The 19,081-nt window shown below is 43.1% G+C and overlaps 1 protein-coding gene across 1 annotated transcript; it reads left to right on the top strand.

The window, feature by feature from the left end:
* Positions 1-4,482: 4,482 nt before the first annotated feature.
* On the top strand, positions 4,483-17,969 carry mustn1b (musculoskeletal, embryonic nuclear protein 1b). Its single transcript, XM_083772121.1, has 3 exons — positions 4,483-4,623; positions 5,519-5,651; positions 17,323-17,969. Exons 1-3 carry the CDS (start codon positions 4,615-4,617, stop codon positions 17,508-17,510), a joined length of 330 nt encoding a protein of 109 aa, XP_083628247.1. The 5' UTR covers positions 4,483-4,614; the 3' UTR covers positions 17,511-17,969.
* Positions 17,970-19,081: the final 1,112 nt, after the last annotated feature.

The raw sequence follows: 19,081 nt of genomic DNA, 5'->3' as shown, positions 1-19,081 counted from the left end.
GTGACTGACTGTGGACCACCAGATGATGATGGAGAGAATGGTGTGTGTGCTGTGTGAATGTGTGTGTGCCTGTTTTTCTTTATTTTCTTTATTTTTGGACCTTGTGGTACAAGGAGAGGGAAGCTGTGATGATCATGGTGCCTGTATTGTAATGATTTGAATGTTGCGTTCTTGGAGAGGACAAAGGTACCTATGGGTTCCCATAGAGATCATTTTGAGATTGAGGAACAAAGATACGGGACTCCACTGTATGCAGCTTCAAGGAATGAAGGCATCATGGACGCTTTCATGGTCACCCCGCGGCTCAAAACCAGGACAAAGAGGGCTTTTAAGTTTCACAAAAGCAAACGAAAACAAAAAATAAGGTTGATGATTAAAATGACTGACAAACAATGAGACCTATACATTATTATCATATATGCTTTTGCAATAAAGTATATCAAATGTGAGTTATTTTTCTTCTAAAGTTTTATCCCACGATTGTTTTGCAAATCCATTCTTTTCAGCCATAGTTTAAATTATCTAATGTCATCCTGGGCGCTACGCTACACTCCCTCTGCCAACCTGGGGAGAGCAATGAACTGACTGACCTTGTGCTTCCTTCTATGCATGAGGAGTCCAAGCCGGAGTCTTTCCACCTGTTGGACGCAGCGCGTGGGAGGAACACGTTATTCCAACCAGTTCCTTTCCCCTCCATCAGGCGCCCCGGCTGGCCAGGGCGAGGCAGTTTAGAGAACAGTTCCTTTCCCCTCCATCAGGCGCCCCGGCTGGCCTAGGGGGAGGTGGTTTAGAGAGAGATGTTTTTTGCAGTGTTCATTTTGTAGACTAAAAGACTAAGGTTTTTGATATTTAGTCGACTAAGACTAAACAATTTCAGAAGACAAAATAGGACTAAGGCTAAATGGTGTGTTATTCAAAATACTAAATCAAAATCTGGTGGAGAAAAATAACTTTTAGGTGGACATGGGGACAACCACAACATGCAATCTCCACACGAAAAGGCCCTTTCGCCAACTCCCCCCAGGGTATGTGTCAGGTTTTTGATATTTAGTCGACTAAGACTAAACAATTTCAGAAGACAAAATAGGACTAAGGCTAAATGGTGTGTTATTCAAAATACTAAATCAAAATCTGGTGGAGAAAAATAACTTTTTTAGGTGGACATGGGGACAACCACAACATGCAATCTCCACACGAAAAGGCCCTTTCGCCAACTCCCCCCAGGGTATGTGTCGGATTGGGCACTGCCGCACTGGTGACGTGGAGGAGGGAACACGCCCCCAAGCACCCACAGCGACCCCAGCGGAAATCGAACCCAGGACCTTCGGCAGCGCTACCGAATGTGAGTTCAGAGAAGCAGATATGTGTTACTGTTATTTTTATCGTGACAGTTTACGTACATTTCAAGGATTGGAGGGAAATCGAGGTCCATTATTTATTCAGAATGTGAGCCACGGACCACTTTGATAACATTAACCTCTCGGACCCGAAACTAAACTGGTTTTGTCCACTATCCATGCTGTGTTGATGTTGGTACAATTAGGAGAGACAACACACATTCTCTAATTGTGTAGAACAATAATGAAATTATTGATGGCGTAAAATGAATCCATTTGGTTTCATTTTACGCTTATTTGGTTATAACTCCACCATTTAGCTAGGGACCACCTGGAACCCCCTCAAGGACCACTGGTTGAAAACCCACTGTTCTAGAATAATTATGTCCAGGAATGGCTATTGACCATTACAAAATTAAAGTCATTCTCACATAATTGCAATTGACGATTGGCATTGCCCCGTGGACCATATGAAAACAAAATACATTTTCAGTTTGCCTTTTAAATTATGCAATAATTGCACTCCGAGTTTTCCTATACCTGGAATAATGATTTGTGTCCTGAAATAGCTTTGACTGCACACAGTACGCAACACAGTCATACACAAAAACACAAAACATCATAGACATGTTTTATTGTAAAACATATTTAATCCTGACTCATGTACAGTACAGTACATGTAATCACATTATTAGTACATGACCTCAAAGTGTTTTAAGTACCGACCAACACAGCAGCCATATCATTTCTCTGACTGGCATTTATCTTTGTATATCATTATTACATTTATTTCTGGTACTGTACATATGTTTATGGTTCACATAAACACAATGCTGAATGATTTCCAAAGCTACTTGTGGTGTTTTTAAAGTATAGACGAGAGTGAATAACACCACGGTTCCTTTTACGAGTGTCATTTCCCTGTTCCCTCCCTACGTCAACAAACATGCTCTTATCACACATCATTCATTACACACACACAGCAGATGCATTCAGCTTTGTGACTGAAGGGCTTGACTTTGTAGTATTACACGTGCGTGCACTGCGCGAGCGTGTTGAAGAGATATAAGTTTCAAATTAAAATAGTATCAAAGCAATCTGCGGCACCCTGGTGTGTCAGTCACAGCACCAACTTTGAGAAACCATGTCATAGAGTCCTGTTACAGTGCATACAGTACATTGATGCAAGCATCATCCTGAGTCATCGTGCTATACCAAGTATACTCTGCTAAACACGCAGGGTTCGTCCTGGTTATATTTTAGGAGCACGGTTCAGGAACTGACTTTTAAAATGATATGATACTGGCATGCAGCCTTTATTGGCACCCTGGCATTTTGTAACGTGCAGCTCAGTAGTAGAGCATTTAGTCTACTGAATGTGTGGTGCGGTGTGCATTTGTAACATTTCTAACGTAACCTCTGCTGAATTGTGGATTAGAATGCCATTCTTTGTGACTGATGGTATGAGCTCTGTGTGACATGTTGGAGGCCCTTCTTTGTGACTGATGGTATGAGCTCTGTGTGACATGTTGGAGGCCCTTCTTTGTGACTGATGGTATGAGCTCTGTGTGACATGTTGGAGGCCCTTCTTTGTGACTGATGGTATGAGCTCTGTGTGACATGTTGGAGGCCCTTCTTTGTGACTGATGGTATGAGCTCTGTGTGACATGTTGGAGGCCCTTCTTTGTGACTGATGGTATGAGCTCTGTGTGACATGTTGGAGGCCCTTCTTTGTGACTGATGGTATGAGCTCTGTGTGACATGTTGGAGGCCATTCTTTGTGACTGATGGTATGAGCTCTGTGTGACATGTTGGAGGCCCTTCTTTGTGACTGATGGTATGAGCTCTGTGTGACATGTTGGAGGCCCTTCTTTGTGACTGATGGTATGCGCTCTGTGTGACATGTTGGAGGCCCTTCTTTGTGACTGATGGTATGCGCTCTGTGTGACATGTTGGAGGCCCTTCTTTGTGACTGATGGTATGAGCTCTGTGTGACATGTTGGAGGCCCTCGAGTCCTCGACATGAACATGTTTTGAGCACCACTGACATGACAAAACTGGATTAATTTTTAGTTGTAGAATTGGCTTCAAGTCCTAATGGGATAAGTACTTTTTGTACTATTGGTTAGACCAGTCATTAGTCCTACATCTACAACCTATCTCAAACCCTCACCCTAAACCTAACCTCCCACGGGGCAGCACACTTAAACCTAACCTTAACCCATGTCTAACCAATGACTAGTCTAAACTAAAGTATGCACCCCCTTTTACTCAAATAAAATGTACTTTGGACTTTGACTTCTAACAAGAGTATTTCTATATTGTGGAGTATTGTCGTAGTATTCGGTGGGGGGAGTCAGATTTAGCCAAGCAGAGTGCCAAAACACAGATTCTACAAATGTCTTCTAAATCCTGACCGTTTTCTGAAAAACCCATGTTTCTATTCAGTGGTTCTCAAACATTTTCATGTCAAGGACCCCCAAATGTATATGTATTTGGCCGCCGACCCCCATCTGAAAATATGTTGTGCCAAGGACCTCACCAGAAGCAAAGATTTGAGTTGAAACGCTCTGAAAGAATATATATATATTCAAAGATTTGCATCACATTTTGACGATTTTTCTAAAATAGCAGACCTACAAGTTCATAGCTCGTAGGTCTGCCGCGCTATGAACTGCTATGAGCTTGTAGATGTGCTATTTTTCAATAGATAAAGCATAACATAATGCTTAAAACACCAAAAGGTGTTCCCATCCCGCCCAAAATGGGTTAAAACCTTTTACAAGACCCCGAACAGAATCCAAGCCATGGAAGTAGGGGGGGGGGGGGGTCTCCTTGATCCCTATATCACTGGACCACCATATACTGTAGATAGTGAGTCAGTGGCAGACAGTCATTCATAGTCTGCTGCTTACTGTGTGCTATCAAGCCTCTCATGTTTCCTTGTTGTGTGGCGCCCTGCATTATCAGCTGTTGGTTTTATATATATGCCCATGATCGGAAAGAAGAAGGGAAGGCGTTATTCCCATGCCATCACATCACACTCCTAATAATACATACTGACAACAACACAGTGGGACAGGGGTAGCGTAGGGGGGGGTGGTGGGGGGTCCGACTGACTCACTGATACGAGTACGGAGGGGGGGTCTGGACGAAGGCTATTTAATGGTCGGGCTTCTTTGGACCCTGAGTAGAAGACCAGAATAACAACTTGCCGCTTCTTTTGTTATCACACGGATAAACGGAGTGTTCCTTGGATTAACCACACACCACCACCATGTCACAGGTAAGAGAATTCATCACAGAAGCTTATGTTATAGTTTAGCTATTGAAAAATAGCAGCTCTACAAGCTCATAGCGCGCCACCGAGTGACGCGCTACGAGCTTGTAGGTCTGCTACGGGGGGGGGGGTCAGCTGCCAATTTCATATATTTTTGGGGTCCTTGACATGAAATATTGAGAACCACTGATATAGAAACATGAGGTTTTTCAGGAAAAAACGTCAGGCCTAAATGGCTTAAAAACCCTATACATGGTTGACCGGAGTCCCTCAGGGCTCTTTACTAGTGCCTGTTCCGTTTTATGTTATTGTTGTATGGCCGTGGAGAAAGCTTTAGCCGCAAATAGCCGGTCCACAAGCTATTTTCTGTGAACACTGCCTTACCCCCACAACACGGAAGCTGGGATTTAAGTGGTTAATTCACCCATATCGTGTATGTATGTGTATATATATATGTATGTGTATATATATATATACGGTATATATATTGGACCATCGGTATAGCCGTTTATGCTAGTCCACGCCATTCGATACCACCTCATTTATCACATGTTGAGATTTCATTGACAGACATTGTTTGGGTGCTTCAGTTGATGTTGCACTACTACTCTTACTGTACTATTTACATAATTATTGTACTAACTTTGTAGCTGCACTTTAACAAGTATTAACGGAATTTAGATTTATTCCTACAGTAGATTCATGATCACTGTTGCTGTGTTTATGTGAATGCATCTGTGTATTTTTTGTAAAGTTTTATTGTTGTAACTGACAAAGACAAATTTCCATTTCATGTAAATGTAATGGACAGTAAAGTTTTCCTTATCCTTATATCGGTGTCAGGAAGGGAAAACAGGGGTACATGTCTAACTTGTGTAACCTCCCTCATCTCCTCCACTAGCCCGGAGAGGTGAAGAAGAAGAAGAAGCGTCCTCCTCCTCTGGTGAGCGCGGAGGAGCTGAAGGGAGCCCGCGGCAAGCTGGGCCTGAAGGGCGAGCCCAAGAGTAAGACCTATGAGGTCATGGTGGAGTGCGGTGAGTAAGAAGACACAGAGACACACAGACATACTGTCATGGCCTGCACAGTGTTTATATCTAGCATTTCCTAGAATGCAGTGGTTCCCCAAACTTGTTTCAGAACAGCTCAAGACCCAAATGTGAAATTAATTAGACATTTCCCCCTGTGGGACCCAAACAAACTAGTGTTTTTATTGATTTACTTCAGTACTGAGTTACTTTACACCAATGAGCAGCAGAAAGAGCTTCATGGTGCTACTGCCTGTGTTTGTTTTGTAACACCGACCTGCTGTGAGCTCTAATCAAAGACGCATCCAGACATCGTCTGTGTTACCAGAGTTTGCGAGAGACATACCGTAAGCAACTAGGTCTATGAAAACAAGCCCAATAGAGTGTTGCAGTCCCTCCCCCTTTCAGAACAACGAGTGGCCCAGGAAATGAATCCCAATGCATTTTTCCCCATAGGCATTTCGTAACATATTTATTTAAAGACCTTTTAAGCGTCGTACGAAGCCAACTCTTGTCGTGACAAATCATGACAACAAACACAATATTTTGGACCAAACAAATAATTACAAAGAAGAAAAACAACAAAAAATTTGTTGTAACCTGCCGTTTTTTTCTACTTTATAATTCTTTGTTTGGCCTGATTTTTTTTGTTTGTTGTCATGATTTGTCACAAGAGTTGGCTTCATACAACGCTTAAAAGGTCTTTAAATAAATACGTTACGAAATGCCTATGGGAAAAATGCATTGGGATTCATTTCCTGAGCCACTCGCCAGGGGGAGGGACTGTGATGCTCTATAGAAGAGACTTTTGGCCACATGAGCGTCAGATATATGAAGATAGTCAAGCTCACAACACGTTGCAATGCGATGACAAAAATGAAACATTTTGAATATATTTGTTAAACATTTTAACAATGGTTAAATGGTTACAAAATGTACAATCATCAGGAAGCAAGCCCTTATTACATGTAAAAAAAAAGAAGAAGAAAACACACCCAACAGCTACCATTATTTACAAGCGGCTTTACAGAAAAACAAGAAAGGGGCACAGTGGCACAGTTGGTAGTGCTGTCGCCTCACAGCTAGAAGGTCCTGGGTTCGATTCCCGCTCGGGACACTGTGGGTGCTGGCGGCGTGTTTCCTCCTCCGCGTCATCAGTGCCCATACCCGAAGGCGGGGTTGGCGAAAGGGCCTTTGTGTGGAGTTTGCATGTTCTCCCCGTGTCCCCTAGGGTAGGTACCCTCACAAAAACATGCAGTAATCCTGGTCACTAAACTGCCTCCCCCTGGCAAGCCAGGGCCACTGATGGAGGGGAAAGGAACTGGTTGGAATAACGTGTTCCTTCCACGCGCTACGTCCAACCAGGGAAACCCCCCCCCCCTGTCAGGTGTAAAGGAGCAACTTGGACACTCAGGCATGAAGGAAGCATGAGTTCAAGTCCGTTGCTCTCCCCTTGTCCCCCATATATGGAGACTAGGTTGGTGGAGGGTGTGTAGAGCCCAGGTTCACATTAGATGATTGACACAGGGGTGAAAAATGGGTTACAAAATCGTGGGATAAAAAATATATATTAAAAAAAAAAGAAAAACAAGACCAAAGTCGCTTCTATTAAGCGGACATGGCAACACTGCCGGGAGGATTAGAAGGCTATCTGTAGTATGTGTAGCATATACTTCGTGATACTGGTAGCATATAGGAGGATTAGAAGGCTATCTGTAGTATGTGTAGCATATACTTCGTGATATGGGAATATGATTGGACCAGTACTGCTGTCAGAAGTAGGCGATTGGTAGAAAGGAGTTTGCATTGAAAAACATAAATAACCAAGAGACTGAAAATTAAGCTTAAGGATATTATTATTGAAAAAGACAAAAGAAAAATAAACAACAACAATGAATTCAGATATCAAACAATAACATAAATCAACCCAAAAGTGTAAATCCAGTCATGGTGTGTTCAAAGTCAATGTTCAAAGTCATTCAAGTCAGGGGGAATGTGAGGCAGTTTTTAGAGTGTATGCAGTTATGGAGGGGAAGTGTGTGTGTGTGAGTGAAGCTGATATCCTACCGTCCAGGTAGGACAGAATCAGGGGATCGCTCTGGGACTAGCTCGCCATTGTGTTCAAGATCATCATGGGGTTGCATTAACTAAGGGAAAAAACCTGGCCTGAACACAAAAGAGGCCAAATTAAATACATTATCAAAATAATAATTAAAGTAGCTGATCTACAACAGCATACAGCATAAACAAATGTCAAATAATCTTTTCAATTCAAAATGAAAACAAACAAAACAAAACACTTCAAACATTTCAAACAAACAACATTTCAAACAAACTCACCAATTCAGTTCAAATGCAACAGCTCATCCAGCTCATCAGTTCAGTTCTTTCTCATCAGTGTCAGTATTTGGAGTCTAAAATCAATCATCAGTGTCAGTGTTAATATCATGTATTGTAATGAAGAGTAAAATGGTAAAATGTTTGCAGAAGGATAGGGATACAGACCTGCCACAGCCAGTGATGTGCACCTCACTGACTGAGACAAAATGGCTGTGCTTTATACTAGGGTGTGGTGATTACTAGGGTGTGGTGATTGCTGATTGAAACTGGTGTTACTGAGTGAGTGAGTGAGTGAGTGAGTGATCGGTGTGATGAGCTGTGAACTGATGCAGATGGTACATGTGACCATACAAATGCATACAAACAGATACAAATACAGACATACAATTATAAACCTGGGTTACATCCTCCCCCCCTAAATCCATGCACGTCCCGTTGCATGTTACACGACATGGATTTGTGGGTTGGGGAAGGAACTAGGCACACCCCTATCACTCAATGCATCAGTGTATGCTGTAGACAAACTTTGAAATAAAGATTGAACAACATTTATCAAAGGGTTGCCCAACTGAGAATATTGAAACCTTTTAGGCGCTTGTCGGCTTCTATCTGAACGCCTAAGTGAACTCTCAGCGTCAGGTTGAGTTGTAATGACTGTAGGTTCAGTGGATTGGTCCATTTCAGGTTCCTCAGATATTTCTCCATCCGGTAAGTTTACATTTGGTAAGGTTCCATCCAGTGAGTTTCCATCCAGTAAGTTTCCGTCGGGCTCAATATTGATAGGTTGGTTTTCCTCCACGGTTTCAGGTAAGTGGGTCCTTCTAGTTATTTCAGGTAAGTGTTCTATTTCCACAGGTTCAGGTAAGTGTGTTTCAACAGGTTCCGGTAGATGTTCCATTCCAGTGGGTTCAGGTAAGTCCTCCATTTCAGTTGATTCAGGTGAGTCCTCCATTTCAGTTGATTCAGGTAAGTCCTCCATTGTACTGTGTTCAGAACATTGCTCCTCAATAGTTGTACGAGGCTCAGTCTGGCCTCCAGTATTAGAGTTGTGTTCCACAGTGGGCTTAACTTTTGGCTGAACATGGCTCGGTGAGACCCAATAATCTGAATCCTCCTCCAGTGGGAAGTCTGCGTCAACAGGTTCAGTTTCATTGTCGCCAGGGTGATGACGGGTTCGTGGCCTCCGGACAGAGACAGGCTGAGGGCATTCTTCCTCTGTTGTCAAGGGAAGAAACCCACAGGGAAGGAGAAGGTCTCTATGTAAGGTGCGTTTCGGCCCAGCTTTGTTCTCTGGCCTTACAGTGTATACTGGAAGATCCCCTGCACGACTGACCACAACATAGATATCTGCTTCCCATTTGTCCGCAAGTTTGTGTTTCCCACGAATGCGTACATGTCTGACTAGGACTCTGTCCCCTACCTCAAGTTCTGAGGTAGTTATCCGTTTGTCAAAACGAGCTTTGTTTCTTTCTGCCGTTTTGAGAGAGTTTCGAGAAGCTAGTTGGTAGCTCTCTTCCAATCGGGATTTGAGATTTTGCACATATTGGGAATGAGATTTCTGCTGATCTCCTCGCACAGGTAAGTTGAAAGCCAAATCAACTGGCAGTCGGGGTGAACGTCCAAACATAAGTTCATACGGAGTGAACCCGGTTACTTCATTGCGGGTGCAATTGTAAGCATGAACTAAGGGCTTCACATATTCTCGCCATTTTGATTTTTGCTTGTTTTCTAGGGTTCCCAACATGTTAAGCAATGTCCGGTTAAACCTTTCAACAGGGTTTCCCCGTGGATGGTACGGGGTTGTGTGACTTTTTTGGATGCCTGAAAATTCACACAATTCTTTGATTAGCTTTGATTCAAAGTCAGGTCCTTGGTCAGTGTGTAACCGTTCAGGTATGCCATAATAGACAATGAAGTTATCCCACAAGCATTTAGCTACTGTTTTAGCTTTTTGGTTGGGAGTGGGAATGGCAAGGGCAAACTTGGTGAAATGGTCAGTTAGTACAAGGATGTCCTTTGTATTGCTGGAATCTGGCTCAAGGCTAAGGAAATCCATGCACACCAATTCAAGAGGGCGTGTTGCTCTTATGTTCACCAAGGGTGCGGCTTTCTCAGGAAGAGCTTTTCTGCGTATACAGTGATCACATGTCTTGATTTTGTGCTCTACAGTTGCAGACATTCTGGGCCAATAGAACCTTGTACGGACAAGATCAACGGTTCGCTCTATGCCCATATGACCCATGTCATTGTGTAAGCTCTGCAAGACAGTTGCACGCAGCTCTTCTGGTAGAACAAGTTGATATGAAATTTGTTCGTTCTCTTGTCTCCTTCGGTACAGGATATCATTTTGCAACTCCAATCTATTCAATTCTCTGAGTAGAAGGGGAAGGTCAGGAAGCTCATTCCTTACAGCTGGAGGAACCTTTTCTCCTGTTTCCAGTTGGAAAATGATTTCACGAAGGCAGGGATCAGACCTCTGCTTCTCTTTAAGATCAAGGTGTGAGAGAGAAGGAATGACAGGTAAGCCGTGTTGATCCTCTTCAACATAACTGTCGGGAATTGCATCAGCGGAAATTGCCAAAGACTCCACAAGAGTAAGGTCATGGGGATCATTCAATGTTCTGACCAAGCTACTTTGACATATGGCATTGACGACATCGGAGGAGACATCTTCAAGGGAGCCATCAGCTAAGTGTTCTTGGGTAAACCGGCTAATGCGATCCTTCTCTTTCTCAGACTGGCCCTCATCCAGATACAGTTCATGAGGTCGCCTGGAGAGACCATCGGCATCAAGATTTTGTTTGCCAGCCCGGTACTGAAGCTTGAAAGAGAATGTAGACAAAGCAGCCAACCATCTGTAACTGGTTGCGTCTAACTTTGCAGAGGTAAGTATGTATGTAAGGGGATTACTGTCTGTGACTACAGTAAAATGACACCCATACAAGTAATCATGGAGCTTTTCAGTTACACTCCATTTGAGTGCAAGAAACTCTAATTTGTGAGCTGGATATCTGGACTCACTGCTTGACAGACCCCGACTGGCAAACGCAATAGCTCTCAGTTTCCCATCCTGCTCCTGATATAATGCGGCTCCAAGCCCAGTGGCACTAGCATCAGTGTGCAAGATGTAAGGCTTCTTGGGGTCTGCAAAACCAAGAACAGGGGCAGTGGTAAGTGTTTCTATGAGTCTCTCGAATGCGTCTTGACAGGTGGGTGTCCATCGATCTCCAAAAGGCTGGTGTGGATTGTGATAGTGATCACTGGTTCCCTTGCCCTTTGTAGATTTGCGTGAGGGTGGATATCCTCGAGTGAGTTCATTGAGTGGCTTTACTATGTCAGCGTACCCCTTTATGAAGCGACGATAGTAGCCCGAGAACCCTAAGAAGGATCTCAACTCTTTCAGGGTTTTAGGAATTGGCCAGGATTTTAAGGCATTTACTTTTTCTGGGTCCGTTTCCACTCCATTTTCTGATACAATATGTCCCAAGTATCGAACTGAGGTCTGGAAGAATTTGCACTTCTCCGGGGACAGTTTTAACCCATATTCTTTCAAACGATTGAGTACTCTCATCAGTCGGATTTCGTGTTCTTCCAGAGTGTCAGAATAAATGATAAGGTCATCCAAGAATACAAGGACTTCCCTCAGATTTAGGTCTCCCATGCATTTTTCCATCAACCTTTGGAATGTGCTGGGTGCATTAGTCACTCCCTGTGGCATTCGGTTAAACTCCCAGAATCCCAGGGGTGTAACAAAGGCTGTTTTATCCTTGTCAACTTCATCCATTGCGATCTGGTAGTATCCAGATTTCAAATCAAGCACTGAAAACCATTTGGAGCCGGTTAGTGCTGAAAATGTCTCTTCAAGATTAGGTAGTGCATAGGCATCCTTCACCGTCTGAAGATTGAGCTTCCGGTAGTCTATGCACAACCGTACATCATTGTTTTTCTTCCGCACAACCACGATGGGTGAAGAAAATGGTGATTCAGACTCTCTGATAACACCGGCCTCCAGCAACTCGTTAAGATGTTGGCGTACTGCCTCGATATCTTGAGGATGAATAGGCCTGGCACGATGTTTAAAGGGAGTTTCATCATGGAGTTTAATGCGATGCTTCACCTTGTCTGTGCACCCAAAGTCTAAATCATGAAGAGCAAAGACCTCTGGCATTGCACTGAGCTTGTTGGTGATATGCTCTTTCCACTCTGCAGACAGTGGAGAATCAGCAAAGTTGATGTTCAGCTTCTCTGGGTCTGAGACTGGGGAAGTAGTCACATTGTGTTGTGAAAGGATGCAATGAAAAGCACCAAGTTCTGCAATGACACAGAGCGGGGGAATGGAAATGTCTTGATCAGTTTCATTTGTGACCATTACAGGAACTTTGTAAGGTGCATTTGAAGGAAGAGTGCTGAGACAACTCTTGACACATAGGCCACCAGGTAAGTATGACTGGGTGGGATGCTCTACAATCACCCAGCAATCTGCAGATGGACTATGGACCTTAGCGGAGCCTTCAAGAATGACACTGTGGCATGCAGGAATGACGGTAGGTGTCTTACTGAGCATTCTCACAACTCCAACACTTCCATCTTGGTTCTGTTGTTGCCGCCGTAACTCAAGTGTTTTGAGTACTACTCGGTAACCATACTGACTGGGTTGATGATGCGGTGTTTTGCCACCAAAGTATTGCTCATAGAGTATGTCAAGAGTATTGGTTCCTATGAGAACTGGAGATGGAGTTTGGCGTACCTCTGGAACAACAAGTGCAAGAGTTGGTACATCAATGTCTGTTCCCACAAAGTCTTTTGGGAATCGAACAACCATTTCTACATATCCCAAATATGGAACAGACTGTCCTGCTGCACCCTCAACCTCCAATAGATCACAGATAGGTTTGAGGGGTTGCTCAGCCAGGTTCTGCTTGTAAAAGGACAGTGGAACTGTGGTTACTTGAGAACCAGTATCCATAAGACAATTGAAATCAATACCAGCAATGTTGACTACTGCTGTGCATCTGGAACCAACTAATCCTTTTGGAAGCTTAGTGACTGAGTTCTTTGCACTTGACATGTTGAGTTTAGCACAACGTTTGCGTTTAGGCTTAGGACATTGAGCCGTTACAGTCCCCGTTTGTCCCACAACAGGAACTGTCTTTAGTTTAACTGGTCACCGGGGTGTTGTTTCTCCCATTTTTGACACTCGTTATTGAATTGCTTCCTTTTCTCCGCCACGAGTTCAGGGTTTGGGTCATTGTCACACTGTGGTTTGATGTGACCGTCCTCTCCACATCGGAAACAGTATCCGGGTTTTGGTCTGAGACTTGGTGACTTGGACTGTGAGTATTGTACAGGCTGTTTATGTTTACCAGTTGTATGTGATTTCTTGCTGGTACTAGCTGGCGTTTGAGAGAAGGAACCTTTAGCTTTCTGTTGGTTAGCCGTTAGCGCTGCTAACTGAGTTTGAATCTCTGCCATTTGCTTTGTGAGGGCTTTCAGTGTAGCACTCACTCCTTTCTCCTCATCACTGTCATCCTTCTCACTATGGGCAACCTGCCAGTTAGATGCCACTTTCTGTTTCCCAGTACCCAGATGCCGTTTCATGCGCATAGATTTTGCTGCTTCACGATCTTCTTCTGTACGCAAAAGCAAGAGTAGCTCAGCAAAGGATGGGGGATTTGCTTTCTTGTGTTTCAGTTGAAGCTCTGAAAGAAGAGAATTATCCCAGCATCCTCTACAGAATTGGTTCAGAAGGTGTTTATCTACTTCTGTGACAGGAATGCCACCTCGCTTGACAGTGAGATTCAACGCTACATGAAGACGTTGCAGGTAAGCAGATGGGTTCTCCGCAGCATCTTGAACAGTATCCATGAATTTGGCATACAGTTCGTCGCCATCTTGCACTGTGCCAAAAGCAGAATCAAGCAGTTGCAGATAAACAACAGGCAAAGTGTCTGGACTCAAGTGCTTCACCATATCTGCAGCTGGAGGAAGAATGCTTTCAAGGATCTTTCTGGATCTCAGAAGATCAGACACAGCAGGATCCTTCATTAGTAAATCAACGCTGAAGCGCCAAGCATCATAGTCAACTTCATGAGAGGGTCTTGGTACCTTGCCGGAAAAGACTCTCAGTCGTTGAGAGGAAACATTGCGTGCATTGTCCTCAGTCTTAACTATATGCTCCACAACATACCGCTGGATTTCAGGGGGATTCAAATCAGGAGATATATTAGAGCTTGGTTGAGCTGTATACATTGAAGTGGGTTTGTAAGGTGTTTGGGGTGAGGTTTTCAGCTGCTCTGCTGGATCCTCCGGTGACTTGCGACTAGCAATGGAGTCACCAATTTGAGACATCATGTCCTTGAGGACTTCATTGTAGTCCTTTCCACTAGCTTGAGACAATGTTTTTAAATCATCCAAGTAGGATTGGGTCTTTGTACTTCCTACACCCTTTGTGTACAAATCAGACAGGTTTTGAATAATGAATGTATTTCCTTTGTCATCCGTAACATGAGAATATGGCAATAGCGGCTCTAGAGATAGCATAGCAGATCCTGAGACAAATTCGACAACCAGATAGTGAGCAAATTGTGATTCAGTGTCATTGATTATTTCAGTCTTGTTAATTGAACCATATTGCTTCAGAAAATCCACAACCTCCTCATAATCCTCTGTCTCCACCAGTCCATTTACCAACACTGCATTTGGAATTTTGATATTGATACTTTCAAACACCTCCATCTTTAACCCTTAAACTTGAGTAAACCTTTATGAAAATCAAAAACCTTTCTCCTGGCTGGCTCGCCACAATTATGTAGCATATACTTCGTGATATGGGAATATGATTGGACCAGTACTGCTGTCAGAAGTAGGCGATTGGTAGAAAGGAGTTTGCATTGAAAAACATAAATAACCAAGAGACTGAAAATTAAGCTTAAGGATATTATTATTGAAAAAGACAAAAGAAAAATAAACAACAACAATGAATTCAGATATCAAACAATAACATAAATCAACCCAAAAGTGTAAATCCAGTCATGGTGTGTTCAAAGTCAATGTTCAAAGTCATTCAAGTCAGGGGGAATGTGAGGCAGTTTTTAGAGTGTATGCAGTTATGGAGGGGAAGTGTGTGTGTGTGAGTGAAGCTGATATCCTACCGTCCAGGTAGGACAGAATCAGGGGATCGCTCTGGGACTAGCTCGCCATTGTGTTCAAGATCATCATGGGGTTGCATTAACTAAGGGAAAAAACCTGGCCTGAACACAAAAGAGGCCAAATTAAATACATTATCAAAATAATAATTAAAGTAGCTGATCTACAACAGCATACAGCATAAACAAATGTCAAATAATCTTTTCAATTCAAAATGAAAACAAACAAAACAAAACACTTCAAACATTTCAAACAAACAACATTTCAAACAAACTCACCAATTCAGTTCAAATGCAACAGCTCATCCAGCTCATCAGTTCAGTTCTTTCTCATCAGTGTCAGTATTTGGAGTCTAAAATCAATCATCAGTGTCAGTGTTAATATCATGTATTGTAATGAAGAGTAAAATGGTAAAATGTTTGCAGAAGGATAGGGATACAGACCTGCCACAGCCAGTGATGTGCACCTCACTGACTGAGACAAAATGGCTGTGCTTTATACTAGGGTGTGGTGATTACTAGGGTGTGGTGATTGCTGATTGAAACTGGTGTTACTGAGTGAGTGAGTGAGTGAGTGAGTGATCGGTGTGATGAGCTGTGAACTGATGCAGATGGTACATGTGACCATACAAATGCATACAAACAGATACAAATACAGACATACAATTATAAACCTGGGTTACATATGTCCTCTTCTGTTTACATCCAGATTGCACAGAAGTTGTTGAGTTTCCATTCCTTTTATAGGGATAGGAGTTTTTATCCTACCCCTCTTTCTATGTTTTTGAGTGGTGCAACCACTCCCTTACGGAGCTGTGTGTGGCTGGCTGGCTGGCTGGGTGGGTGGGTGGGTGGGTGGCTCGGTGCGTCTGAGCACGAAAACAGCATGGTTGTTATTCACCACCTGTGTGCAACCTGACACAAACACCTACGCACATATTAACTGTATATATGGTGAATTTGCGTGTGCCAGTATAGTACAGTACAGTACAGTACAGTAGAGGGACCCCCACACAGTAACTCCGTCATTTCGCAACCGTTTCGGATGCGGTGCGGCTCGCCGGAATCGGGCCGACCCCCTGGGTGCGTTCCTGTGGGTCTGGAACTCCCCCCACCCTCACACGGAGTTGCACCACTCACTTCACACAGGTGTGATTTTTCTTTTAACCATTACAAATAAAATATAAGCGGTCCCTGACGGGAATCGGTCAAACCCAGGCCACTGGCAGTAAGAAGTGACCAATGAGAAGATCCTAAAGGTTTTATGACATTCATTTTCATTTATTTTTCTTTTTTCTTTTAGGTTTTATGACCTCAATTACACCCAAAAAACCTGAACTTTGAACATTCAGTGGATTTTCTGTGGTCTGAAGTTTTCTTTGGGGTTTTTTGGGCCTTTTGAGCTACAATGAAAACAGGCAACACAGTGAAACAGTGACATCTGCTGGCAAATTCCATTGACATATATGGGATTTGCAGTAAGTGATGTCACTTACTGCCGGCAAATCAGAGCACCTGTTTGAGCCAGAAAACCCCAGATCACAGAAAATCTACTGAATGTTAAAAGTTCATGTTTTTTGGGTGCAATTGAGATTAGAAAACCTAAAAAAAACAAGAACAATTCCAAAACCTTTTTTTTATGTCACAATCCCTTTAAGTCTTTCAGTGACGTTCATGTGGTAATGGTGGGCCTGACCAGGACCGCCAACCACTGCTTCACACCCTCTGTAGTAACTATTCAGAATCCTGAGCACTATTTTCTTGTATTGTTCTGTCTGCTGTATTTGCAGATTTGCAAACGAGATGATATAATCTCAAGGGCTGTACTACAGTTTTCTACCAGGGTAATTTAACCCATTCTGAACGGGCACCCATTTTGGTGTTGGCATCATGTCGTGCTTTAGCTATTTAAAAATAGCAGATCTACAAGCTCATATCGCGCCACCGAGTGGCGCGATACGAGCTTGTAGGTCTGCTATTTTTGAAAAATCGAAGAACGACTGACATAGTAAACGTAGCTTTATCAGAAAACTGTCAGGATGTAGAAGACGTTTATAGAATCTGATCTCAGGTCAGAATGGGTTAACTTTATCTGAACTGGCGATGTACTGTATGACATCTGGTTGTGGAGTTGTGTGGACGGAGTCCATGGCCCTGTCGGTTGAAACATCTGTATTGTTTTTCCTTCTGTGCAGAGCGCATGGGGAAGGTGGCACCGTCTGTATTCAGCAGCGCACGGTCGGGAGCAGAGACTGTGCTAGAAGGCAAGCCTCCCGCCCAGGCCCCTGGAGCCAGCGTCTTTGGGGCCCCTGGAGCCAGCGTATTTGGGGCCCCTGGAGCCAGTGTCTTTGGGGCCCCAGGAGCCAGTGTCTTTGGCAAGTAGACACCCGCAAAGACCCCCTGGATGGCCAGCGGCACACGGCGAAGAGCTGAGGAAATTTGATCTCTAGAGACTTTGTCAATGAGTGTGTGTGTGTAACACACGTATACACTTTATAATGTGAATGGTAAAATGTGTGTATCGTGCCATAACGGCACTGCTTTCTTCAAGAGGATCTGGAGTTAAAAAACCTAACAAATCCAGCGTGAATGTGTGCAATATTGATACACTCATCAATATTGTAGTTGTAGTTTGCACAGTGTACATCTCTATATTGTAGTTGTAGTTTGCACAGTGTAGCCTACATCTCTAATGGGCATACTTACGCATTGGTGTGACTGGTAACGGCTGCTGTATTGTAGATACACTGATGTTTTTTTTGTATCTTGTTTTTGATATGTGTACTACAAATGTTTACTTCTCTATGACCACTGTGACTAAATAAAAAAGATGACACCCTTTGGTTGTTGTTTTTCTCCTTTATTATTTTCCATTTATTATAGGTTGAAGGTTCCTTGCTATAGTGTTCTCTGCAGCGTGATACTTTACTGCGTATAGGCACGTGTTGTGCTCAAATTAAATATGTCACAGCGCATTTTAGTGAATGTAGAAGTGTTTTTAATGTTAAGTTAACATGGTATGTTTGACTGCCGTTTTTGTCCATCCAGACAGACATGCCGCTCTGAAGACACAAAGCCCTCATTGCTCTACAGCCCGTGGGCATGAATTTCTTTCTTTCTTTTCTTTTTTTTAGGACGGGGGTGTTTAGCTTTAAGTGCAATAGACTGGGCGGCTGTGGCTCAGGAGGTAGAGCAGGTCGTCCAATGATCCCTGGGTCGGCGGTTCGAATCCCAGCTCCTCCTCCTGTCCCGGAAGATAATTAAGTCCCCATGCATTTTTCCCATAGACGTTTCAGAAAGTATTCCTTTAAAGACCTGTAAGCCTCGGACAAAGCCAACTCGGATGGTGACAAATCATGACTTTGTAATAAACAAAGATCTTTGGGCCCAGTTTTCTGAAAAACCTATGTTTCAATGTCAGTGGTGCTCAAACTATTTCATTTCAGGGACCCCCAATATCATAATTATGTAACCTAATTGGCTGCTGACCCCTATTTGAAAATGTGTTTTTCCAGGGACTCTCCAGAAGCAAATATTTGAGTTAAAAACGTTCGCTCTGAAAGAATATAATTCAAAGATTTGTGCCACGTTTTTGCGATTCTTCAAAAATAGCAGATCTACAACCTGGGTATGCCTGAGTATCCTGAGTGCTATTATTCAACAGCTAAAGTACGTGTCTGTGCCATTGCACAGACGCGTGCAATGGCATCAACACTATGACCATTTAGTAGTGAAACAGTAGGTCAACAACTAGATCAACAACAGATACGTGTGTTACCTAATAAATAAGTACTGTAGTCGTACGAGGGATAGTCTATACTCTGCTAAACAGTCATTTCTGGATTAGTACTACTGGGGCTGTTTGTTTCTATTTAGTACTACTGGGGCTGTTTGTTTGTATTTAGTATTCACTGTAGGCTGTTGCTTGAGTCCACGCTTGAAAAATATGTAACA

The sequence above is a fragment of the Protomyctophum parallelum genome (genome assembly GCF_964188405.1).
Source record: "Protomyctophum parallelum genome assembly, chromosome: 8".
NCBI classification, from domain to species: Eukaryota; Metazoa; Chordata; class Actinopteri; order Myctophiformes; family Myctophidae; genus Protomyctophum; species Protomyctophum parallelum.
The sequence above is the reverse complement of the archived record's forward strand: the minus strand, read 5'-3'. Positions and strand labels throughout refer to the sequence as shown.

What these genes read in the sequence shown, in the direction of transcription:
- mustn1b (XM_083772121.1), top strand. An exon ending in TGAGGTCATGGTGGAGTGCG is followed by an intron (nt 5,652 to 17,322) that starts GTGAGTAAGAAG and finishes CCTTCTGTGCAG; the next exon opens with AGCGCATGGGGAAGGTGGCA.